At 45.3% G+C, this 26,333-nt stretch overlaps 1 protein-coding gene across 1 annotated transcript in view; it reads right to left on the bottom strand.

Annotated features, from left to right (window-relative positions):
• Nucleotides 1–345: 345 nt before the first annotated feature.
• The window catches only part of ADRA1B (adrenoceptor alpha 1B), a 52,106-nt gene continuing 26,118 nt past the window's right edge, over nucleotides 346–26,333 (bottom strand). The window contains exon 2 of the mRNA XM_060634879.3: nucleotides 346–982. Within this exon, the coding sequence (XP_060490862.1) occupies nucleotides 375–982 (608 nt within the window). The 3' untranslated portion in view covers nucleotides 346–374. The remainder of the gene's footprint in view (nucleotides 983–26,333) is intronic.

The raw sequence follows: 26,333 nt of genomic DNA, 5'->3' as shown, positions 1-26,333 counted from the left end.
GGCGCACACTCGCTCTGCCCCCGCAGACGGGCGGCCCCACGCACGCACACATGCAGACCACATGGACACCGCACAGACACACGCACGTGTACCCACGGTTAAATACATGTACAGAGGGACTCGTTTGGATATATACAGAGAGAGAGACGGAAATCCCGGCCGGCGTCGGGTCCCCCAGGCTCTCAGCATGCTCGGCCCAGCTCTCCGCGCTGTACCTGGCACCCATGCCCCTGCCAGAAAAGCAGCTGCCCCTCTCCCCGCCCCCCTCCCCCCGGTTCCCCCGGGGCCCGCGCCTCCGGGCGCCGACGCCCCTCCCCCCCTCCGCCCGCCCTCCCCCCACGATGGTTTCCTCCCCACCAACCCCCCCGGGGGCTCTAGAACTGCCCGGGCGCCAGGGGCATGTTGGTTTTGAAGCCCGGCTGCCCGTTAGCCACGTCGGTCGCCGCCTCGCAGCCGCCGTTGCTGGCGCCGCCGTCGGTCCCGGGGCTCTCGGGCTCCGATAGGAGCTTGAAGGTGAAGAGCGGGCCCGAATCGTGGCGGCCGCGGCGGCCGGGGGGCTCGGGCGCCGGCAGGCTCAGGAGCGCGCCGGGCGCCTTCCACTCGGGGAAGGCGCACAGCTCGACGGGCGGCGGCGCGCCGCGGCCCAGGTAGCCCGGGCTCGGCGAGGCCGAGGGCAGGGTCCGCTGGCTGCCGCTCAGGCAGCTGCCGCTGTCGTCCAGCGAGTCCTTGCGCGACTGCGAGCGCTCCAGCGAGCCGCCGCGCGTCCACGGCCGGTAGGTGTAGGCGCAGCCGCCCAGGCGACGGCGGCGGCGGCGGCGGCGGCGGCCGCGGCACTGGCACCCGAGGATGCGCACGAAGGCGCGCTTGAACTCCTTGCTGGAGCACGGGTAGATGATGGGGTTGAGGCAGCTGTTGAAGTAGCCCAGCCAGAACACCACCTTGAACACGGCGTCGGGGGGCTTCAGGGTGGAGAACAGGGAGCCTGCAGGGGAAGGGGTGGGGTGGGCACGGGCAGAAAGACAGACAGCAGTTTGTGAGTAGTCAGGTCCTCTCCTCCGAGGGCTCCGCCTAAACGCGGCGCCCGGGAAGCGCTCCCGCCGCCAGGGCTTTGCCCAGGCCACCTTTCTCTGCCTGGAGCGCTCGCCTCTCCCTTCTCCAAGTGAGCGAATTCGACATTCTTTTTGGGGGGCTGGTTGAGCTAACCAGCACCGAAACTCCCTAAAATCTTTCCTGGTTTAGCTGACCAGCACCCAACCTCCCATTTCTCTAGATATCCCAGGGCATCGCTTACCACTTTGTACTCCAGTGATAATAATCACCACACGCAACTGCACAGCTCTTGGGGCATTGTGCTAGGCGCTTTAACTATATTGTTTTGCCCTACAAGAGGCATTGAAGCTGACACCGATTGATCTCCATGGCAAATACGAGAGGTGTTAAAGACCTAAATGTGAAAGGTAAAACTTCAAAAGACAAAGTAAAGGAACGATCTTTTTGATCTAGGGCTGAAAGGAAAATGACTTAACACTTCAGAAAGATAAACTGCAAGGCAAGGGTGGGAGAAGGTATTTATAATGTCTAAGACAGTCAAGCGATCGGTATTTAGAATATATAAGGAACTCCTGCAAATCAACAGGAAAAACAGCATTCCCAGTAGAAATGTGGGCTCAGCAAGTGAACAGGCAATTTACAAAGCGGGGAAACCTGAGGGCTAACGTATGCCAGGGTACTCAAAATATTAGGGAGTAGGATGCATAGTAATGAAAACCACAAAGAGATATAAGGTATCTGTTAGGGTGGCAAAAATCAGGGAACTAGAGAGTGCCAAGTGTGGGCAGGGGTGTGGGGACATGGGGAGCCTTCTGCCTGGCTGGTGGGGAGCACAGGCTGTGAAGCTGTACTGGAGAAGATTCTGGCACCACTTGGTCTCATCAAGTATATACACATACCTCTTAACCTGGCGGTTCTTCTGCAGGGTATAGATCTCAAAGACTTTTCACACAGGTCCACAAGGGGACACCTATAAGAATGCTGAGAGCAGTGTTGCTTATGGTGATAGACAGCTGGAGAGAACATAGGTGTTCCTCACTGAGAATTATGGAAAGGTAGCCTGGGGTAGAAGCCCAGCACAGAGATTATTGCAGCAGGTAGATAAGGCCCTAAAAATGGCATGTCCATATAGCAATGTGCAAAGGCTTAAAAACATCGCTCTTTAGGAACAAAGTAGGAAACAGAATTGAGATTTACAGCGTAATACTATTTAAGTAACACACCAAACCACCACATGCATTTTGCAAAAACACTTTCAAAAAATGTCAAACACAAAATGGTTGCCTAAGGGGGTAGGCAGAGGGAAATGGGAATAAAAGGAAATAAATCAATGAAATAAGAGAGAGGCCTTACAATGAGGTGCTATGATGGAGAAACATGATTAACTCATCCCTCGAATTTGAGGTCCAAAAACATTTTATGGCATATTAAATTAAAAACAATTTCCATTTTAAATGCAAGGCAGCTAAGACTTGGAGAGGGTAAATGACTTGCCCCAGGTTACACAGCATGTTTGTAGTATAGTTGGGATTCAAACTAAGTCTGTTTGAGTACAAAATATGTTTTTTAAAGGTGATTAATAATACCCTTGGTGGAAAAATGAGAAAATACAAAAAGAAAAAAGAAAAAAAGAAAAAAAAATTTAAAAGCACACATAACCCTGCAATGCAGAGAAATTACATTTGGTGCACATACCTTCAGATTTTTGTCTCTGTTGTATATGTATCTTTAAATGTTTTGATATATGCAATTTACTTTACAGGACATTTTGTTATTTCAAACTATGTTCCCTAACCCTGCCACTAAGTTGGTGGTACAGTGACTTTCATATTCCTGTCTTATCTCCTCTGTTTAAACTGTGAGCTTCCCAAGGGTCTGGTCTTCTGGATCAACTTTGATTCCATTTGGCGAATGAAGAGCACACACTCCTAGAATATCTGAATGGGGGTGGGGGGTGTCTTAGCAATCACAAATCCAAGCTCCTCTTTTGCAGATGGAAACACTGAGTCCCAGAGAGTGGCCGAAAGTGCCAAGGGGCAGTGGCATAGAAGCCACAGGATAGAAATCCTTTGATTTGGGGCTACACTTGAGCTTCCCCCTTGTAGCACTTCTCCTTTTTGATTCTTTGAGGTTTGCCTATTGTTATAGGGAGCCTCCTAGTTTTCTGCTTAGCAAGCCAAGGATGGCAGTGGTGGTGGGCAAGGGTGGGGAGACGGCTGGGCTCCTGGTGCAGGGCTAAGCCAGGCAAAGGTTTACATTTAGAAAGAGGGTTATCTGTATCCGGGTGTAAGTGCTCTATTTTTTAAAGTTTATTCGTTTATTTTGAGAGAGACAGAGATAGCACGAAGGGCAGAGAGGGAGAGAGAATCCCAAGGAGGCTCCCCACTGTCAGTGCAGAGCCCGATGCAGGGCTTGAACTCCCGAAACCATGAGATTATGACCTGAGCTGAAATCAAGAGTCAGATGCTTAACTGGCTGAGCTACCCAGGTTCCCCTAAAAAGTTTACTTATTTATTTTTAGAGAGAGAGAGAGAGAGACAAAGAGAGAGTGGGGGCGGGGGAGAGGGAGAGAGAGAGAGGCAATCCCAGTCTCTGCACTGTCAGCGCAGAGGCTGACTTGGCCCTCAATCCCTGAGATCGTTATCTGAGCCCTGAAATCAAGAGTCCGGATGCTCAACCGACTAATCTACCCAGCTGTCCTTGATGTAAGTGCTAATTATATGTACAAGGTACACTGATTCTTCTTCTTTTTTTAAAAGTTTATTTATTGATGTAATCTCCATACCCTACGTGGGCTCAAACTCATGACCCTGAGATCAAGAGCCGCGTGCTCTACTGACTGAGCCAGCCAGGCACCCCACTACACTGATTCTTTTCCCAACTCAGGGGGAAATGTGGGAGTGGGCCACATTCTGCATTTGCTTCAGATGAGGCAGAAGAGGGCGCCACCTCGTGATCTGATATGTGACAAGGCCAGCACCATTAGATTTTCACCCCACCATCCCACATACTCCTTTGGACTAAGACACTGTATGGAAGACCCCAGCTGAAATCCAAATACATGGCGTGTGAACAGCTAGTATCCATCATGGAATGAGTTGTCTCTGTCCACGGGGAAGACTGTCACTGAGTCTGAAGGGGATAGGCACTGGTCTTGACAACGTGGGAAACTGGAGAATAGATTTTGGAGAGAGGGAAACCTAGAAGAGCTTGGAAGCCTTGCACGTTACCCTAGAGGATAAATGCTGATGAGCGTGTGTACGTGTAGGCATGTGGTCTTTTTTTTTTTTAAATATGAAATTTATTGTCAAATTGGTTTCCATACAACACCCAGTGCTCATCCCAAAAGGTGCCCTCCTCAATACCCATCACCCACCCTCCCCTCCCTCCCACCCACCATCAACCCTCAGTTTGTTCTCAGTTTTTAAGAGTCTCTTATGTTTTGGCTCCCTCCCTCTCTAACCTTTTTTTTTTTTCTTCCCCTCCCTGCCATGGTCTTCTGTTAAGTTTCTCAGGATCCACATAGGAGTGAAAACATACGGTATCTGTTTTTTCTCTGTATGACTTATTTCACTTAGCATAACACTCTCCAGTTCCATCCACATTGCTACAAAAGGCCATATTTCATTCTTTCTCATTGCCACGTAGTATTCCATTGTGTATATAAACCACAATTTCTTTATCCATTCATCAGTTGATGGACATTTAGGCTCTTTCCATAATTTGGCTATTGTTGAGAGTGCTGCTATAAACATTGGGGTACAAGTGCCCCTGTGCATCAGTACTCCTGTATCCCTTGGGTAAATTCCTAGCAGTGCTATTGCTGGGTCATAGGGTAGATCTATTTTTAATTTTTTGAGGAACCTCCACACTGTTTTCCAGAGCGGCTGTACCAGTTTGCATTCCCACCAACAGTGCAAGAGGGTTCCTGTTTCTCCACATCCTTGCCAGCATCTATAGTCTCCTGATTTGTTCATTTTAGCCACTCTGACTGGCATGAGGTGGTATCTGAGTGTGGTTTTGATTTGTATTTCCCTGATGAGGAGTGATGTTGAGCATCTTTTCATGTAGGCACACGGTCTTAATGAGGACACTTAGGACCCGGGATAGAGGCTGAAGACGCATAGACAGTCGTGGCAAAGGTAAGGAGGATGAAGAGCTGGAGAGCACGCATGCTGAAAACATACTCATAGCTTTGCTTGCGAGCCCCATTGAAGATGATAGTAAAATAGGCAATAAATGGCTTAATGGGGACACATCCTTAGGGACTGGCTCTTTTAAAGGATACGCGGAACAACAGTAAGGCTAATGGCTAATATTCCTCAGACCCACTGTTTCCATTGTGTGTGCGCTCTGTATAGGCCTTGCGCTAAACTCTTTATACCATTAGCCCATTTAATTATCACAATAATCCCTTGATGAAGGTACTATTGTCGGTCCTATTTTATACATCAGGACATCAACATATGATAGTGTCTGCTATTTACATGTGTATACACCTGTTCATTTGTTTGTTCATTCACTCATTCCACAAACACTGAGCTCCTGCTGATGTTGGCATGAGGCCAAGGTGAGGGGGATACAGAGATGAATTGGGGTGTGGTCTCTGCCCCATGGCAGCCCACAGGCATGTGGGGAGAGAGATGTGTTAACAGGTCATTGCAACACAACACACATGGCATTATGATAGAGGCATAAATGTCACTCTGTCCCCCTACACCCAAGTGGCATTTCTGTCTGGTGCTTCTTCACCTCCATCATATTGGAAGCCTTGTATCAAGGACAATGATGGGCTGGATCTCTGCCTTTATTTTCTTACAAAGTACTCTTCAAGGACTATGGCTCTGAGAAGTGTTCAGCCAAAAGTAAGGGGATGCTGCTGACTTTTTTCACTGCATTTATTTACAGCCACATTGTGAGTTTGGACTCCCTGAACCACTTGTTCCTCTGAGAAGAAGATCATTCTTTGCCTTCCATTCTTTGGCTGCCTTTCATCATCCTTCTGCTGATTTAGGCAGTGTGATTCTGTGGCCTGAGCACAGGGCTTGGGATCACACAGACCTGGTTTTGAATCACTTTTTTTGTGTGTACTGGCTGTTTGACATTAGAAAAGTTAGTTGGCCCTCTTAGACTCAATATTCTCATCCATAAATTGGGGACAGTATCTGTTCCATATTCTGAATACATGAAAATATCCCTGTAAAATACTAGACATAGGGTCTGGCACCTTGAAAATAATACATAGTGGCCATTTTCCAAAAATACTTTATATCCTGGCACAGGCATGAGCCTCCTCCAAGAACTCTTCCCTGATGAACCTCACCCAACTCAGATTGACTTCTTTATTCTGTACCCCACAGAAGGTATACAATCACATCTCATTCTGTTATGGTTTGCCTGTTAATGTTGTTAAGCCATTCCAGGGCTGACTGAGTCCTCGCCCACACCCAGACTTTAAATTCCTTCTGCCAAGGGGCACCTGAGTGGCTCAATAGGTTAAGCATCTGACTCTTGATTTCAGCTCAGGTCATGATCTCAGGGTTTGTAAGATCGAGCTCCGCACTGGGCTCCAGGCTGATAGCACCAAGCCTGCTTGGATTCTCTCTCTCCTTCTATCTCTGCCCCTCCCTCCCCCGCCCTCTCAAAATAAATAAATAATCTTAAAAAAAATTCCTTCTGGGCAAGAACCACCTCTTCATTTCTTTTCTTTTCCTCTCCAGATTTGCGTATTTTTATTACAAAGAAAAAAAAAAAAAAAGAGGGAGCACAGAGGTTTTTTAAGGCAGTGAAACTATTCTGTATGACATTATGATGGTGGATACATGTCATTATACATTTGTCCAAATCCATAGAATGTATAACACCAAGAGTGAACCCTAATGTAAACTATGGACTTTCGGTGAAAATGTTGTGCCAATGTAAGCTCATCCATTGTAACGCATGTACCCTTCTGATAGGGGATGTTGATAATTGCAGAGCCTGTGGATGTGGGGGGCAGGAGGTGTATGGGAAATCTCAATACCTTGTTGTCAATTTGGGTGTGAACCTAAAACTGCTCTAAAAATAGTCTATTAGAAAAACCTCACTTACGTAAAATGAAAAAGTGATCTATGCTGATTTTTTAAAAATTACATTACCAAAAAAAAAAAAAAAACCTACATATTATAAAGTGAAAATTCTTCTCCATTCAGGTAGAGGGGACCAGAGCTCACAGTTTTATTTTTTATTTTTATCCTTTTCAATTGTTTTTTTTTTTTTTTAAATGGGAGTTATACACATATCTTTCCCCCAATTTCTTTCCTCACTTAGAAAATATTTAAGACATTTCCCCATGTCGGGACATTATATCCTACCATCTGGATATATAGTAGTTTAACTTTCTCCAGGCTTAACTCTTTTCTAATGATAGTCAAGTAGTGATTTCCAAGTTTTGTCTGTTACAGACTGTAGTAATGAAAAGCCTCATGCATTTTGCTTTTTCCATGTTTGAGTGTTTCTGTGGGATAAACTCCTACACGAGGAATCACTGACTCAGTGCCACATTTAAGTGCTGAAAGCTAGCCAGATTGCCTTCTGAACTAATTGTACCAATTTACCTTCCTGTTGGCTGTATATGATTGTGATAGTTTCTTTACATCTCTGCAACTCTGGGTTTGGTCAGGTTTTAATCTTTGCTTGTCTGAAAGCTGAATAATGACTTTGCCCTCTTGTTTCCTTTGCATTCTGTTTTATTTTGGCCTCATGAAGACTGTAGATCGCATGCCCACCCTGAGCAAACCTTCAGTGGCTTCTGACAGATTCCCTTTCCTTATTAGAATTGGACTCCTTAGAATAGAATCCAGCCTGTCTCCCCAGCAGCCATGTGACCTTGGGCAAGTTTCACACTGTCCCTAAGCCTCAGTTTTCTCATCAATAAAATGGGGCTAATAATAGTGCCATGCCTCTGGGTTATTTTGAGAACTAAGAAGATAAAACATGTCAAGTCCTTTTTAGCACTCAGGGTACCAGGAACCTGCCACCCAGTCAACTTTGCATTAATGCTAATTAACCAAATAATTCTTATTCCTGTCAATCACTGATTGGACTGGAAATCTAATTACAGAAAGTCTATGTGTGAGACCAGTGTTTGGTAACTAGATATTTCATTCTGAGTAGGCTGCTTTCCTTTTCTGAACCTCAGTTTCCCTCCTTTAGGGGAGTGGTTTCATTTGGGTTCTCTCCAGCCTTAAAATTCAGAGTCTTGTTGAAGCTGGGGTTGGAAGCCCTGCTCAGCCTTGCTGGGATGTGCCCTCTTCTCTGGACTTACCACTGAGGGGCAGTGTGGGTCAAGGACTGGACGGCGGGTCTCTCTGATTCCAAGCATATTTCTGCTGCTCCCTCCTCCCCTCCCCCCAGCTGCACAGAAGCTACAGGGCTGAGGGGTCTTGTTTGCTACCCAGGCGGGCCCTGTTACAGCCAAGAAGTTGTAATAGGGAAGGCACTGAGCCTCGTTGGCTTAAAAAAGGATCAGGACCGGGATATCCAAACAGACCTTGGGGGCCAACAAAGCCATGAGGAGAGGGAAAGGGAATATCAACAGGAGATGTGGGTTCCTGGAAGCCTGCTCTTTCTGCTTCAGGTCAGGGTGGTGCCAGTCTCTACGACGTGGCCACCAGCTTGTGGGACGTGCCTCCGAGCCTGGCTCCCCTTCTCTTGCTCATGAAATGGTGTGGTGCGCCTTGCCCTGCATTTTACCATCATGATCACGGCCTGACAGGGCCAGGAAACCTTCCTTCGCGGAGGCTCAGAGAGGGTGAGTGACTTGTTCAAGGTCACTCAGCTGGTGACGAGCAGAACGACTGCCAGGACCTGCTCAAGTGTAATTCATTTGATTCAACAAACATTTGTGGAGGCTGTGGAGGTCAGGCGTTAAGGACCAGTGCAGACATAAGTAGATCTGGGTTCAGGTGCTGACTCTGGCTTCCCAGCTGAGCTCCTTGAGCTCGGCGAGGCCCAGTTTCCTGGAAAACGGGGATGGTGATAGTTCTTTTCTGTGCGGAGGAGATGAACTTAGGCTTGGCAAGTGCCTGGCGTGTTGAGAGTACCCAGTAAGTACAGCTGTTCCGACCGCTTCAAACACAACTGCCATTGCCAATGCTGATGCTGTGGTTACTGCCAGTACCAGCATGCAAAGATGGGGAGGGTGACAGAGAGGACAGGATCTACTGTGCTGATGTGGGACCGCCCACCCTACTGCTCTTTCCAATGCAGGCCCAAGGGTGGGCGCCACGTGGTTCTCGAACATGCGGAAATTGTACACATTGTTCTGGGGGAGGACCCATAGCTGTCGTCATGGGCTTGAAGGCATCAGCAGCCGTGAAAAGGTTAAGGCTCACCATCCCAAGTCTAGGGCTCCCAAGCATCAGTTACTCAATTGCCTGGACCACCGGCTGATTAATGCTTTTCTCTAGATCAACTCACTTTTGGTGTCTCAACTTAAACTTTCTTAGGAAGCTTTTTATCATTATTTTCAAATCTGTTATAAAGAAAATGTCATGGTAGGGGAACAGAAGGTGAAAAGAAAATGATATTAGTATCTCTGGATCGCTCCAGACAGTGGTGGGCCTGAGGCATGCTCTCTTTTTCAAAAAGGGAGATTGGCGGGGGTTGTGGGGTATTAACTACTTGCTAAACTGAGAGGAATTCCCCTTTGAGGAATCTAAAGGCTTGAAGGAACAACTTTCTCATGGGAGAACCCAGCGCCGGGCACATGGTAGGTGCTAACTAAAATTTGCTCCATGATGGACTGAATGAGTATGTGATTCAGAGTTTCCTGGGCCATCTCTAGCTGTCCTGCCAAGCTGTCTTGCACACCAACTCAAATCCATAGTTAATTTGAGCAGCAGTCTAAGAGCCGCCCTGGGAAACCCTGCGGCTCTACTCTAAAGCCTCTTGGTGGCCTCCCACTGAGGCCTTTTAAGCAGATCCAATGGGACAACACTTCTGAACACTTCCACCCAGGTGGGGAGGGTAGGAGCTGGAACCCGAGGGGGAGGGGCAGAGCGGTAAGCAGACAGTTCAGTGAGCCCAGCCACGCTACAAGGGCCACGTAGAGGGGTTGTGGAGTGTAAGGATCAAAAGCTAAGGCTGAGCGGGATCAGCTCAGGGAGAAGCATTTCTTGGCTGGATGTGGTCCCAGTGGTCCTTAAAGTGCTATTCAACAAAACTGAACAGTGAACACAAGGTCTCAACCCTCTGGGAACCTCCAGTCTTCAAAACCACGGGGTGCGTTTGTAGAAGAGTATCTACCGTTTGACAAGCTCTTAACTCTGCGCCAATCACTGGGTAAATGTTTTGACCTTCCCTTGCCTTCAACCGGCTCTGTTCCGAAGGCAGCTCGGCATGACTGTGCCGGGCGCAGCGCTAGGGGGCGCCATTCCACAGGGTAGTCTGCAGCACTCTGACGGTGGCCAACCTGCATGCTCCCCGCCTGGAGGCCGTGATTACTACGCTCAGGAGAACGGAAGGTAAATTGCTGGATGTCTCAGAGCTAGTGGGTGATAGAATTAGAATTTGAACCCAGGCTGCCTCTCACAGAAGCTGTCAGTCACCACCAGTACAGCAAATGGGGAAACAAAAGATGCATGTGGATGTGGATAAAGGACTGAAGGCTATACAGGGAAGGAGACCTCAACAGTGTTTACCCTTTGTTGGTAGACTCACGGGTGAATTTTCCCTCTGTGTGTTTTTTGGTGTTTTCCAAAAATTTTCTCCATAAACATGAATTACTTTTGCAATTGGGAAAAAGCCAGTGAATATTATTTTAAAAATAAGAAGTAAACCAAAAGACACTGTGTTTATTGGGTCCTTATTACGTGTCAGCCAACTTTGCTTGCTCTATTTCATTTAATTCCTGTAATAGCCTATGAGCAAAGTGGGATTATCCCTACTTTGCAGATGAAGAACTGGAGGTACAGGTGGAGGAGGCACTTGCCCAAGGCCCCCCCACTGGTAATAGGAAGAAAGAAGTATGAAATGACATCTTTTGTTGTTGAGCCCAGCAGCCTCCTCTGTTAGTTCCTGGTATACCTGTGGATGCCCTGCCCTTATTCCCTTACTGCAGAGCAGAAAAGGGGGCCCTTTTAATTTTGTATGTATTCCTACATCCGTAGGCATCATTAAACAGTGGTTGGAGGAATGACCAACCGGCAGCCTCGGAGACTGCCCCAGGGCATGGGGACATAATGTAGCATGTATCGGGTCCACCAGGGGCCAGGTGGTTTGTAACATCCCCCAGGGCACTGACATTCTGAGACTCGAGGATTAGAGGTTTGATTTGACTTATTTCACAGTGAGCATCAGACAAGCGGATGACCTCAGGGGAGCCAGTGGGTGGTAAAACCATTTTGATCAGCTTGTAAATAGAGTGGAACTCCTTTTCAACATGGCTCTTTTTAGGAGCTTTTAGCTACACCTATGGCCAAGCTGCGTCTCCCCAGCTGAAACAGTTTGGCTCAATAAAAACTTGAAACATTTGAAATAGTTGCTAATTCTTTCAGCACCAATTTTATAAAGGAGGTTTCCTTGGATGTGGAAATTCCCTTTGAGGTTTTTCCATTTTCACTGGACACTTAACCCTGGAATGAGTTCATGAAATTGTCCAACAAATACGATATCTTCGGGGCCACTAGACATGTTAAGTTTTAAAGCAAATGATGAGAACAATGATAGTCACCAGAGCCCCCATTTACAGTAACCTAAGAACCAGTTATTAGGTACTATGTTTACAAACACTTGGTGCAATCCTCCAGCAGCCCTGCTGTTACTGTATCTCATTTATTTTACAGATGAAGCAACTGAGGTTTAAGAGATTAACAAAATCATGTGTCTGGTAAGGATTAAAATCCAACTTTGAAGTCTGGGTTCTTACTCAAATTGTTTAATAATAATAATAATAATAATAATAATAAAAAAGAAGCTTCTATTCAGTTCCTTAAGCACCAGGCAATTTCTCCCTCAACTGGGAACAATCTCTCTTTGCCGATTTGTCAAAGCACTTTCTATGAACCTAAAATATGGCATTTATCACTTCCTACCTTGAATTACTCGTCTCCTCTGATTAGACTGTGAGCTTCTAGAAAAGAGAGTTCATGTCTGATTTTTTCTTTTCCCCCAAGGCCTAGAACTGTGCCTGACCATGACAGGCACTCAGCCAACATGTGTTATAGGAAAACTGAAATGTGTTAGCCCTGGCTACTCAAAATGAGGTTTATGGATAAACACCATCCGTATCACCTGGGTTCATGTTAGAAATGCAGAACCTCGGTGAGCCAGTGAGTCAGAATCCGCTTTTAACAAGATCCCGAGGTGGAAAGCGTTGCCTTAGCTCCTGTTACAATTTTATTTTTAAAATTGTTTTCCTAGGTATCTTGGGATTTATGGATGAGCAGAGGCTGGGCTGAGAGCCACCTCACCATGGCGTTGACAGTCTTGCCCCAAACCTTCCAGCGACTCCTATGGTTTACAGGATAAAGTTCAAACTGCTTAGGCTGGAATTTAAGACCTTCTCAAGTGGGCTGCAATGGACTGAATCTTCACAACATGACTTCACTTTTCTGGCTTCTTTCCCCTTATTCACACTGTCCACTGGTCTGAGATGCCTTTCACTGTCCCCCTCTCCTCTCTATCCTTTCCAAGCCTCCCTCAGAATCCTCTGACACACAACCACAGCCTCCCACTGCATGGCTTCCTTAGAAGTGTGAAAGCAAGCGGAGGGAATGAGCAGTCCATGAAGACCTGCTAAGATCCAGGAGACCTGTACACCTTCCCTCATTTCACCCTCACAATAGGTAGGAGGGAGAGGTGGGTTCTCTAATTTTCAATTCTCAATTACAGATGTGGAAATCAAGTCTCTGAGGGTACAGAACACACCCAGTGTCACCACAGCCATTAAATGGTAGAGCTGGGATTCAAACCCAAATCTGCCTGGTCCCAAAGCTGGGCTGTTTCCACAAGACAGTATTGCCTCTGGACTCTTAGAACACTTACACTTCTGGGGTGGGGGAAGTCTAGAATTGTTTACTTGTTATTGTAATGGTGTCTTTATGTATATTTTATTTAGCCATTAAGACTCCAGGATCTAGCAACCAAGAGTTTTGTGTCACTCTACCCAAGTGGTTTGTCACCTGCCGATGCTGGTTATGCAGGTAACTTAGCACCATATAATTTGAGGGGCTCACAGGCCCACTGAATCCCATCCATGAGCACCCAGGAGGTGCACAATCACTAGATTAAGAGTGTTTGCTTTTCACTCCACAGATTTCTATCATAACAGTTGTTGGACTTAGCTGAGAGTCTGTCTCCCTTATTTACAAGATTCTTGAGGCGAGGGTCAATCCTTCTCATCTTGGTTTCTCTAGCACCTAACGCTGAGCTTGCTTATAGTGAATGTGTAAAGACATTTGTTGGGCACATAATCTCCTCTTCATATGCTTAGGCCAGTTTCAGATTCATAGCAAGTGCTGAGTAAGTGATTATAGGGTGATTCCCTTGCTTATACCTTGCTTCCTTCCTTTTCTTTATTTAAATGGTAACCACATGCCAATACCCAGTTGAGTTCCCATCTCCTTCCTGGAATCTTCCCTGACTGCTCCAGGCCTCCTGTTTACTTCCCATTAGAACAGAGTCTGCAACACATAGCTTAGTAGAGAATGCCATTCTTAAGGGATGTGCCTCTTGTCTCCTTAGGCAGAGCCAAAGCTCCTTGAAGATGGGGTCTGTGTCCTATACTTCTAGTACAGGGCTTACCCACTGATTACTTGATTGGCACATTACATCTTCCAGAAGGGAAGCTACCTCCTGGTTTAGGCCCGGAGTTGAGAGCAGATGGGGTGGTGTGGTTTCCACAGCACTTAAGAAGCCACCTTTGATGCCAGACTGAATGTGATCCATGCTTTGACCTCGCAGGAAAGAGCAGTTTCCCTGAAGAGCACTTTTAGAAACTGAGTGTTAGGGGATCTATATGAAGGAAGCCATAAAGCTTTATAAAGGGGAGTAAAAACGAGACATGTATAAATGGGGAGACATAGCTTGCTTTAGTACAGGAAATCTCTTTTGATGATAACTTCAGTTCTCCCCAAATTAATCTGTAAATTGAAGACAACTTCATTAAAATGCCAACAGGATGGTTTTTTGTTTGCTTGTTTGTTTTGGGGGGGTATTAAATGATCCAAATATATAGAAGCATATGGAATGTGTAAGAATAACCATGCAAAAATAGCCAAGTCACTTGAAATAAATAAAGAATGATGGTATTGGGATGATGGGTAAACCCACTCCTACAGATATTAAAACCTATCATAAAACCACAGTAATTTAATAAATCCTAGGGCAGGAAGTGCAAGAAAAGGCAGATAGATCAATGCAATGATACAGTTTGGAAAAGGAGCCAAGTGTCCATGAGAATTTTATATGCCATTTCAATGTTTATGGGAAAGAAGAGATGCTTGTATAGGCAGTATTGGGATACAAGGCTAGCTAGTTAGAGACAAATAAAGCTAGATCCTTACATCAAAATAAACCCGGCTAGATCCAAGATTTTAAGTATAAAAATTATTAAAATATTAGAAGATGCAAGTAAATATTTTTATTATTTTGAAATAAGAAAGAACTTTTTAAGGATGACACAAACCCAGGATCTGCAAAGAAAAGCATTGATGAGTCTGCCTAGACATTTCTATAAGGTTGCAAACTTTGAGAACAAAGCTAAGGGAAGAACTGAGAGAAACATTTGTAATTCAAATGGCAGTAAAAGGAATAATATTTCTAACCCTCTCTTTCAAATCAATCATGAAAAAAACAACTCAATAGAAAACAAAGCAAATCGTTACAGATAAGCAAATAACAAGAATAAGTACAGCAGACAGCCAGTGAATTAATGAAAACATAGTAAAACTCCTTCACAAAATAAATAATGTAAATTAAACAGCAGCAAAATATTTCAGGTCTATTAGTTTGGAATAAATTTAAGATATTGCTTATGCTCAATTTGGCAAAGGTGTGGGAAAGCAGACATTTTCGTATATTCTGGGTGAGAGTGTAGACTTGGGGTGGGAAATTGGCATTATCTAATAAAACTAAAATGAGCATAGCTTTTGAACTAAGTACTCCAATGTCCAGGAATTTATCCTACAGAAGAACTCTTAAAAGGGAGGAAAAATAAAAGTATAAAGAACTGTGGTAAAGTTCCCCCATATTGGAAATTATCTAAATTTCTAACAATAGGGGTTGGGGAATAAGCCATGTATCATCACACAATGAAAAATCATACATTGTTAAAATGATAAGCTAAGTCTACACGGAATGATATCCATGACAGAATTAACTAGAAAAAAAAATCAAATTTCAGGAGACAGTGTCTACTATGGTCTGATTTTTTAAATAAAATTAAAAAAAATATGTTTATTTTTGAGAGAGAAAGAGAGAGACAGCGCGAATGAGCGCAAGCCAGGGAAGGGCAGAGAGAGAGGGAGACGCAGAATCTGAAGCAGGCTCCAGGCTCTGAGCTGTCAGCACAGAGCTGGATGCGGGGCTTGAACTCACGAAGTGTGAGATCATAACCTGAGCCCAAGTTGGACGTTAAACCTACTGAGCCACCCAGGCACCCCGGTCTGATTTTTTTTTTTTAAGTTTACTTTATTTTATTTTGGAGAGAGCTTGAGTGAGTGGGGGAGGAGCAGAGAGAAAGGGAGAGAGAGAGAATCCCAAGCAGGCTCTGCACTATCAGCACAGAGTCTGATGTGGGGCTCAAACTCCTGAACCATGAGATCATGAGCTGAGCCAAAGTCAGACACTTAATTAACTGAGCCAGCCAGGTACCTCTATGATCTGATCTGATTTTTAATAAAGAAATGGTGTGTGTGTGTGTGTGTGTGTGTGTGTGTGTGTTGTGAGTGTGTATTAGCATGCTCACAGAAAAAACAATCTGGGTGAATACATACCAAATTGTTCTTAGTGGTTATATTTCTGAAGGATGGGTTTATGGGAAGACTTTCACTGTGTATTTAAAATTATTTTTGCAATGAACAAACATTGCTTTTGTAATGAAAGAGAGAAAGCAAGAGAAATTGAGAGGGAAAGAGGAGAGAGAGGGAGGGAGAGAGAGAGAGAGAGAGAAAGGTTTAGCCTATAGGAGAAAAAGAGCCAACATAGGGCAAGTAGCTGGCAGACCTTTAGGCCAGACCATCACCTTTCTGGGCTCCCATTTAAGTATGAAATGAGGGGGTTGCATTAGCTAACCCCCTCCTTCTCAGATTCTAAGCTTTGTGTTCACTTGGTTTTAGAGGTAGAATGAAAATTGGGGGAGAAGGTACAAATCTATACCTACAGCCAGAGTGTCTTTGAGCCCAGAACAAACAGGTCATGCACACTTGATCCTTCTTTCTGAGGCACATGTGAACCTGCAGCTTGGCGGAGAGGCTTGGTGTGTTGGGATGAAAGGCTCCATGAGAGATCAGGGACAATTACTGGCCTTGGGGAATCAGATGGGGAAGTGGGCCACTCAGGCCATTAGGCCTTGTGCGATGGCTTTCATCCCTTCCCTTGGCAGCTGTCTGCTGACTTCCCTGCCTTCCTCTCTCTGACTCATCTCTCTGTTCTGTCCTTTGGCTGGTGGTGATCAAAACTTTTCCCTCTTTCCAAACTGGTTTTGCAGGGTCAGGTTGGACTGGGACCCATGGATAGCGCTGTGTCTCCTTTCCACTTGTCTGGTCTGGGACATTCTCCTCCCTGCAGGGTCCTGCGGCCTTCAGAGCTTCTCAATCACAGAGTGGGTGATGATGCTACTCCACTGTCTGTAGGGCTGTCCTGTCTTCTTGTCAGAACGCTCTCCTGCCGTTGTGTATTGTGGGAGCCAGGCACATCATTGGTCTCATTAATACAGTATAATAAAATGATTAGTCTTTGCTGCTGAAGGCCTGCCACTCGAGATTTTAGCAAAATGGGACTTTATCTTGCTTCCTGATCTAGGTTCACGGGTACACCACACAATGACCCTGAAATTCCAGCCCTTTCTCAGGGCTCAAAGGCTCCTTACTGCTAGGAAACTTTACAGGTAGAAGTACCTGGAGGACAGAGAGCTGGCTGGGTTTACTGAGGCCACATAAGAATGTCTTCTGCGAATTGCTATGAAGACAGGACTGGGTGGGTTTAATATCTACTGCCTGTGCTGTTTATATTTGTGTAGCCCAGATGTCGGCTGGGAGTCTTACTGCCCTTTGAAAGCTAGGGGGGATTATTTTGAGTGTCCCTTTTCCTTAACCTTGGAAAGTCCAAAATCCTCCCCTAAAGTCTCTGGCTTCCTAGAGTGGAACAGGGGACTAACTTCATTCATTCCTCTCCTACTTCTTGGGCTCCATTTCCTTTGACAGCCCGTTCTGCATATACCACCTTAAGGCAATGATCCCACAAGACAAAAATCACCCATACCAACACACCAAGCATTTGAAGCCCTGCTTAATGCTGGGCTCCCCGCTCCCCTCCTTGGCCCCTCCTGTCTCAGCCCCTCTCCTCCCAGGTTACTCCAAGAGTTCCAAATTCTTTGCTTTTTCTTTTCTTTCTTTCTTGTTTAAGGCGAGCATTTAGCATTTCTCTTCTCTCTTCCGGTTGCTCTGGCCTCAGCGGGGAGGGTTCAGTTGGGGACAGTGACTGGGGAGATGGGTTTCACTTTCCACCTTCGGCTCTAATTAAGACATTTTCCCAAAGACAGTTCCTTTCCTCACAGAAATTCTAGATTTTCAGAAATACGATGTCTTCCATCTCTTCCCATGTAAATAAATGCTCCGTTCGGTTTGATGTAGGTTTTTAGATTATTGCTCCTGCTTTGCTCCACTTTGTAGCAAGTCTTTACTGAACACTTCCCAAGTGCCTGGAACCAGTTGAGAATTTAATCCAGGAGATTAGCACTGACTGGGGAAGCAAGGCAATTCCAACGATTATTTTATTCAGTCCCCACAAGCCTATGAGGTGAATACAATTACTATGCCCATTTTGTGGATAAAAAAACTATGGCTTAGAGTGACTGAGGAAATTGCTCAAGATTACAGAGCGGTGGAGACAAGATTCAGTTCCAGGACTGACACCAGAGCAACTGATCTTTCTGCTACCTCAGCGCGGATTCCCACAAACTGGAGACTTGTTATTTCCCTGGAACATTCGGTGTGAAGGTGCCTGGAAGAAAACCAGGAGGTGCTGGTTACACGCAGGGACAGAGAGATGTGGGTGGGTGATAGTTTGGGAAGGAGGTGTTATTTGACTTCGCTGCTTTCAGAGAACTTTCCTGCAAAACGATTCCTTCCTCACGTGTTTTGAGGAGACAGGAGCTGGGAGGACAGGGGAGTATATATATATATACTTTGTGGGAAGGGTGCAATGAGGTTTAAAGGCAACAGAGCAAGTGTGTTTTAGAGAGCTTGTAACTTAAGGTTATTCAGTCTTTGAGAGGAGGCCTGACTTCCTACACGGCGTCCTGATCACAAGGAAGATAGAAAATGCATGCTGACTCTCACGATGGTTAGAAACGGACTCAGTCTTTACAATGGTTCCAAAGAAAACACAGAAGGTGGTGGTGATCTGAATTTAACCACAACAATGACAATGGCAGGTGCCACCTACTGAGAGCTTGTAGGTCGCAAGCTCTGTATCTATCCCCTGATGTGCATTATTTCATTCAATACCCAAAACGATTCAGTGTGGGACATACAGTGATTGTCCCCATTTTACAGGTGTTGAAACTGAGGCTTGGAAGAGAAGTAACTTGCTCAGAGTCACAGAGCTATTAGACAGTAGAGTTTTATTACAACCCATGAGTTCTTGCTTTCCCCTTGTCTGCTGTTTGGACTTTGTGAGGCAAGCCACCAAAAATCCAAGGACTGAAAGAAAAAGTGGAGCAGATTCCACAGGGGAGCATGGGGTATGGGTGCGTGTGTGTGGGGGTGGGGCAGAAGACCCATGTTTGGGTGTGAATATACTAGTTTTCAGATGACTCATCTTCTCTGCCAAATCCGGGAGGAACTGTGATTATTTAGAATTGAAAAGTCATCCTTCTGTCATTTCCTGGCTTTGTAAAAAGTAAGTCCCAGGGACCTGAGAAGGTGGGGGGAAAAGGGCTGTTTAAACCATAGACTCTTCTATCATCTGCAGAAGGAGCAATGCCAGGAGCGCCTGGGTGGCTCAGTCGGTTGAGCATCTGACATCGGCTCAGGTCATGATCTCGAGGTCTGTTGAGTTCGAGCCCCACGTCGGGCTCTGTGCTGACAGCTCAGAGCCTGGAGCCTGCTTCAGATTCTGTGTCTCCCTCTCTCTCTGCCCCTCCCCTGCTCATGCTCTGTCTCTCTCTCTGTCGAAAATAAATAAACATTAAAAAAAATTTTTTTTTAAAAAGAAGGGTCAACGCTAGGAGCCAAAGGGAGAGAATAGGGCAACATTTTCATAGGAGGAGAAAAATAAATAAATAGAGACCAAAAGATGGAATGAAGCCAAGGCCATAAAGGGCAGAACAGCCCCCTTTTCTGTCATGTATTTCTGACAAAGATGTGGTGGTCTTGTGCAAAATGAGACCCCAAAGCCGGCTGTGGCTGGGTGGCAATCCTGAGGCAGTTCAGGTGTCAGCTCTAGGAGCTGCCTGCATTCTCTGTGGTCTGGCAGTCCCACCTGTCCATCCAGGTGGAGCTAAATTTTCCACCGGGTCACCCAAAAGGGCAATTCACTTAAGGGTGCTTATTCCTCTGTCCAGTTCCTTCCCTGCAGGCTGGGACCGGATGTTCCCTTTCCAAGTCTGAATATGTCACTGAACTTCAATGGATCATTGTGAAAAACGGTCCCATTACTTCCAGAAACATGTGCTCAGGCCAAGGAGGGCTCCTAGAAAAATCTGCCTGGCAAAGTGGCATTCACAGCAGATGGATGGGTGAGGCCTGGGCGTTCATGTCCCCTCCCCTCTTGTCCTAATCCACTGCCTGTGACAGGAGCGGGTGGGTAGGGTTGGTGGAGGTTTGACTGATCTGGGACGAAGCTTTCCAAACCACAGAGGGGCAGGATGTGAGGAGAGAGCATGAAAAACACCAGCGTGTAAAGAAGCGCATTTGGCAGGATGATCCCTCCTTTATTGTTTGGAGGCTGCCGAAGTGTGTGGTGAAAGCAGCCCGGTGCTGGCCGGTCCACCTGCTCTGAGGTCTTGCTGCTTTGGCGGAGAACAGCATGACCTCAGGAGAGAGTCTTGACCTCCCTACCTGCCCCCGCCCCGACATGTCAAATGCACCATCGTAGTGCCCGGGCATTTTATTTCCGCCTCTTCTGATCTGGTTCTGTATTCTGCGGGATTGCTAAAAAGAACAATCTGGCCAAGCCAGCATTTGACTGGGTCTATTCGTGCTGTGGTTAGTTTTAGTTTCAATGCTGCTGATGCATCAAGCCTCTAGCAAGCAGAGCACTGCTTAACTGTGTCTGCGCATCCCTGTAAAATCAGTGGTTATTTGATGAGCACATGGGCATTTTCTGTGTAGCTGCTTCATAGATTCTGTCAGATACTCAAAGGGTTCCATGTGCCCAAAACAGGGTAAGAACCATTGATTTAAAGAAAATCGATCAGGAATTAGGTGGCATGCATGCTTCGAAGAGGGAAGTCTGGGCTTCATTTCTCTAATGAACGGTAAAGGTTAATGGTGCCCTGCATTGGTGGATGGGATGCAAGTGGATGGGAATTCAGACCCTGATGGTGGGAGTGTTAACTGGGATATGCTTGCCGGAGGGCAGTTGGGTCCTAGGACTCAGAGACCTTGTAATTTTATGTATTTGGTTACCCTGAAATTACAATTCTAGAAGGTAAGGGGGCTGACTCTGGGGTCATTATCTATGTCACTGTCGGCAAGTTACTTAACCTCTCTAGACCTCAGTTTCCTCATCTGTAAAATGGAGGTAATGTTATGTATCCATCTAGATCATAATACACGCAAAACCCTTAGTACGATGCCTGAGACACAATAAATGTCAGTGATTATTATTTGGATACAGGATTTTATTGTCACATTATTTATCATAACTGAAAATTAGAGACAACCCCAAATATCCAACGTGACTAGTTTCATGACCCATACAACTTGACTGTTAAAGATAGTGAATATCATTGTAAAAATGTTCATGATATGTGAAAAGACAAAGGAGGTTACAAAATAGTATGTGACATGCCATCCTGTAGAAAAGTGGCTGAATAAATATGCATTAAATATTTCTTTTTTTAATATTAAATATAATTTATTGTCAAATTGGTTTCCATACAACACCCAGTGCTCATTGCATTAAATATTTCAATGATTATGTTTGAAGGGTGGCTTTTAAAAAAAATGTTTAATGTTTTTATTTATTTTTGAGAGAGAGAGAGAGAGAGGGAGAGAGAGAGAGAGAGAGGGTGGGGGGAGCAGAGAGAGAGAGAGAAGGGGAGAGAGAATCTGAAGCAGGCTCCATGCCACCAGCACCGAGCCTGATGTGGGGCTTGAACCCACGAACCGTGAGATCATGACCTGAGCCAAAATTAAAAGTCAGATGCTTAGCCCACTGAGCCACCCAGGAGCCCCTGAAGGGTGGCTTTTATTGACTTTTTGTTTTTTTATGTTTTCTAACTTTTCTCCAACAAGCATTATAGCTTCTTGTGATAAGGACAAAACTAACCTCAATAAAAGTTACCTTTAAAAAAAATTTTTTTTTACATCTATTTATTTATTTTTTAGAGACAGAGAGAGACAGAGCATAAGCAGGGGATGGGCAGAGAGAGAAGGAGACACAGAATCCGAAGCAGGCTCCAGGCTCTGAGCTGTCAGCACAGAGCCTGACACGGGTCTCAAACTCACAGACCATGAGATCATGACCTGAGCCGAAGTCGGACGCTCAATGGACTGAGCCACCCAGGCTCCCCCATAAAAGTTACCTTTAAAAAAAGGATGACTAATCTGAGTTGAGGAACTCTGTGACCTTAAGGAACCATATGTGTGAAGTTTCCTTTCTTCTTGTCTGAAATGAAAGTTGTACCTTCTTTCCTTCTTGAGGTAGGGGCAACTCAAACGACAGGGCGGGGGTGAGCATGCTTTGTGAAGGAGGACCCTTGGTGCAAGCAGGAAAGCAGGGGTTCCTAACCCTAGCATCTTTCTCCAAGCAACCTGCCTTGTCGTGCAGCAGCCCATAGGCCCAGCTCTCTGGGCTTTGAAAACCTGCCTCTGGCTCTGGGCTCAAGTCCTGTTATGATTAACTCTGGGGAACTTGGTATGGATTGAAGATGAAAGGTACAGTGACTTTCAGCTACGAAAATTAGTCTGCAGTCAGGGTCCCAAGTTTAATCTCTGTGAAACTGATGGGCAAGTGTGGCCATGCTTACTAATTAGGCAGCAGCAATGTAAATTGATCAGATCAATTCCCTTCATGACGCAAAGCCTAAGAACTCAGGGACAGCTTGAGCTTGGGAGAGCTTCCAGAAAGCCAAAGAACATGAATCGCTCTCCCAGAGATGTTAACATGGTTAATCTAGATTGCTTTGTTAATTGTTGGCTCCCTTATTCAATAATGGATGATATGGTGACGCTGTGTGGCTCCCATGTCCTTTGCGTGGGCAGACTCTGGGCTGGGCGATTTACATTATGCTCATTCATTTCTTTCCTGGGTTTACAGCAAGCATTAAACTTGATCAGGCTTAAAGAGCCCTTGCTTTCTGGAAAGAAGCAAAGTAATAGCCAGGGTTCCCATTTCATTTACGAATAGCTTCACTGTTAATTTGAAAGTCAATGTATTAAAAAGGAATGGAAAAAGGAAATCATTAGAAGAAATGAGGCTTATTGCAGCAACCGAGTGTTGAGACCAGCATTTTCAATTTATTTCGTACAGATCAAAGGAAGAAAAGCAAGAGAGAAGCTGCCGGGGTTGAGTAAAATGAGTGTGGAATACAGGAACAGAAGTAACTGGTTCCAAGCCCAGCTCTTGTCACTTACAAGCCCTGAGAACTTGGGCCAATTGTTTTACTTTTCTAAGCCTTGATTTTCTTATTCATACAATGGAGACAATGATCCCGTCCTCAAAGGGGTGCGAAAGTTAAATAAGATAACACATTGAAATACCTCGCTCAGTGCCAGAGACAAAATGAGTAAAATCAGTAAATATTAGTTCTCTGTCGGTGTCTCATCTCCTGAACACAGCCCTGAAATCATGTCTTCATTCTATATCCTAGGTCTACTGTCTGTGCTCCTGGATGTCCAGACTGTTCTTTTTGACAAGGCAACTTGCAGTCCTTTAAAAAAAATTTTTTTTAATTAATGTTTTTTATTTATTTTTGAGACAGAGAGAGACAGAGTGTGGGGGCGGGGGAAGGCCGAGAGAGAGGGAGACACAGAATCCGAGGCAGGTTCCAGGCTCCGAGCTGACAGCACAGAGCCCGATGCGGGGCTCGGGCCCATGAACCATGAGATCATGACCTGAGCGGAAGTCGATGCTTAACCGACTGAGCCGCCCAGGCGCCCCAAGGCAACTTGCAGTCTTTCCAGAACTTGAACTATGTGATTCTTAAGTGGGGGATTAACAGAATGTGGGATTGGGAATTTATGTCAAATTTGAAAAAAGCATATTCAATATTACACTATAATTTTTTGTGTGTGAAACCCTGTTGTTTTCATAACACACAACACAAAATACAAAGTGCAAATCTTGGCTGATGGTATATGAATTTCCAGCTGTAGAGGGCATGTGACTTTCAGTTTAGAAAAAGGGGTCGTTGGTTAAGCAAGGCTGAGAAAATTGATGTATAAAATGTCATTCTGGCAAAACACACTTGGATTGGCAGCGACTGACTGGAAGGGGGCTTGCGGGGAGCTTCCGGGTGTGAATTATCTTTTCTTTCTTGTCTTGGGTGCTGCTTACAGGCATGCGGTCACTTTGTGAAAGCAGATAGGGTGTTGCCCTTTTGACTGGTCTTTACCGTGTGCACGTCACATCACACTTGGCTACAAAAATTAAAAGAAAAGTAAGTGGCACGCCCTTGGCACACGAGGCCTAAAGATGTCTCAAGTCAACGTATTGCGGACGATGGAGAATTGTCTAGAAATTCTGGATGACACTTGTTTCTAGATAGTCTAGGTTTTTACATGTAAGAACAGAGCACAGTCCCAAGCAGCTTTCACCTCTCTCTCCTTGACCGCTGCGACAGCCTCCCCAGTGGGCTCCCCACAGCCATTCTTGAGCCTCTACAATGCATTTTCTGTTTATCCACAGAAATCTTTAAAAAACATAAACCTGATTATATTATTTCCCTTTCCAAAACCCTTCCGTGACTTTCTTTTGCACATAGTGAGAACTCTGAGATCTTTATCATGACCTACAGGGCCTTATGAAATGTCCGTGCTATCTTTCTTTCAGGTGTCACCTGTCACCTCTCTCCTCTTCTCTCTCTTCATCCCAGCATTCTGGCTTCCATTGTTTCTGCTCAGCCATGCTAAGCACATTTTTACATCAGGTCCTCTGCATCTCTTGTCCCTTCTGCCTGAAACGCACCCCCCCCCCCCACCCCCCCGGGTCCCTGCAGGGCTGGCTCCTTGTCGTCAGTCACTCAGCTTTCTATCCACGGCCTTCAGCAGCCCTCCCTCTCAATGTTCTCAGGCTTTCTTGTGATCGTCACTGCCCTGTCCCTCTCTAGCACACCCCCTCATTTTATTCCCTCTATGGTACTTACAATGACTCGATATCATATGGTTCATTTATATATGTTCTATTTGCCCACGTACACCCCTGAAGTGTGTACTTTGGAGCATCATGAAGGTGGGGACCTTCTTGTCTGCTTCACTTTTACAGCTACATTGCTTAACGTCTGACTGGGCTCAGGTCATCATCTCGTGGTTAGTGAGTTTGAGTCCCACATCGGGCTCTGTGCTGAGAGTTTGGAGCCTGGGGCCTGCTTTGGATTCTGTGTCTCCCTCTCTCTGTTGCTCCCTTGCTCATGCTCTGTCTCCCTCTCTCTCAAAAAATAAATAAACATTAAAAAAAATTTATATCTACAATGCTTTCAAGTGCCTGACACAGAGTAGGTACTTGATAGAATCTGGCTGTGTGATCTTTATAAGCCTCTCAATCTCTGAACTTCAATCTCCACATCTGTAAAATTAGGTTACTAATAAGCCTCTCCTCCCATTCCTGGGGTTGTTGTAAACGTTATAGGAGACAATGTATGGGAGACATGTAGCACAGTGCTTGGCATGTCATACAAATGGTGGCTGTGCTCCCTGGGTGCTAATTGCAAAGCTTTGTGAATCTTATACTCACTAGAGGCCTCCGATTTATTTATCATGAGCAAACAATCATCTTTTATTGGGGCACTGGCAAAATTGTAATATGGTATGTTGATAGACCAGCTTTCCCAACATTATTCTGATGTTTCTTTGGCCATGAGTGATTCTCTGTGTGTTGTACAATTATGGACTGATTAATAGAGCCCTTGTGCTACTTTGATCATCCTTCAAGAGACAGGGCAGATGGAATTTGTGTCTAAAAGAATGAGCAGCCTGCAGGACCCTGCCTATGGCCAGATATGTAAGAAATGAAAACACAGGGGCATGACACTCAGGCCAGGACATGGTGTCTAGAGAGAAAGCAGATTGCCAGTGCCCTCCCCTGGAAAAAATGGGGCATCTCAAGGAAACTGGTGTCTTTAGAAGTGTATTGTCACAACAGACAAACAAACCACCACCACCAAAACCCTGTTTGAAATGTTGAGAGGGAACAGGCCCTGTGTGCTTTAAGAAGTTCACCAAGGTAAATTAAAAGTGTATGTTGATGTAAATACATGGGCAAATCTTGGGTGAAGAACCTCACTGATAAAAGCTACCAGTGTGCAAGGAAGAGAGAACCCAGAAAAATAAAATTGGGGTGCAAGCGTCAGAGAGAAAGAATGAATGAAAATGAGAGCCAGTTGTGGTAGGAGGTCAGCCACCCAGGTAATAATATACTGATTAGAAGAAAAACCACCACAGAATTTTAGCTGCAAAATGAGAAAGTATTCTATTGGGTTCTTTTTCATTTTATTTTATTTTTTCTTATGATCTAGGGAAGAAGAGATTGAAAAAAATGGGGAAAATGAAATGAAAAGGAAATTTCTTCTTTTCCCTAACCCCTGGAAAAAAAAAAATCCCCCTACGTAGGTCACATGCGGCATCCTCCGTCATTTCTGCAGAGACCCAGGCTACAGGAAGCATGAAAGGATTTCCAGGCATTACTTAGATAGA

The sequence above is a fragment of the Panthera onca genome, chromosome A1 (assembly GCF_046562875.1).
Source record: "Panthera onca isolate mPanOnc1 chromosome A1, mPanOnc1 haplotype 2, whole genome shotgun sequence".
NCBI lineage: Eukaryota > Metazoa > Chordata > Mammalia > Carnivora > Felidae > Panthera > Panthera onca.
This window is presented reverse-complemented; position numbering and strand designations above follow the sequence as displayed.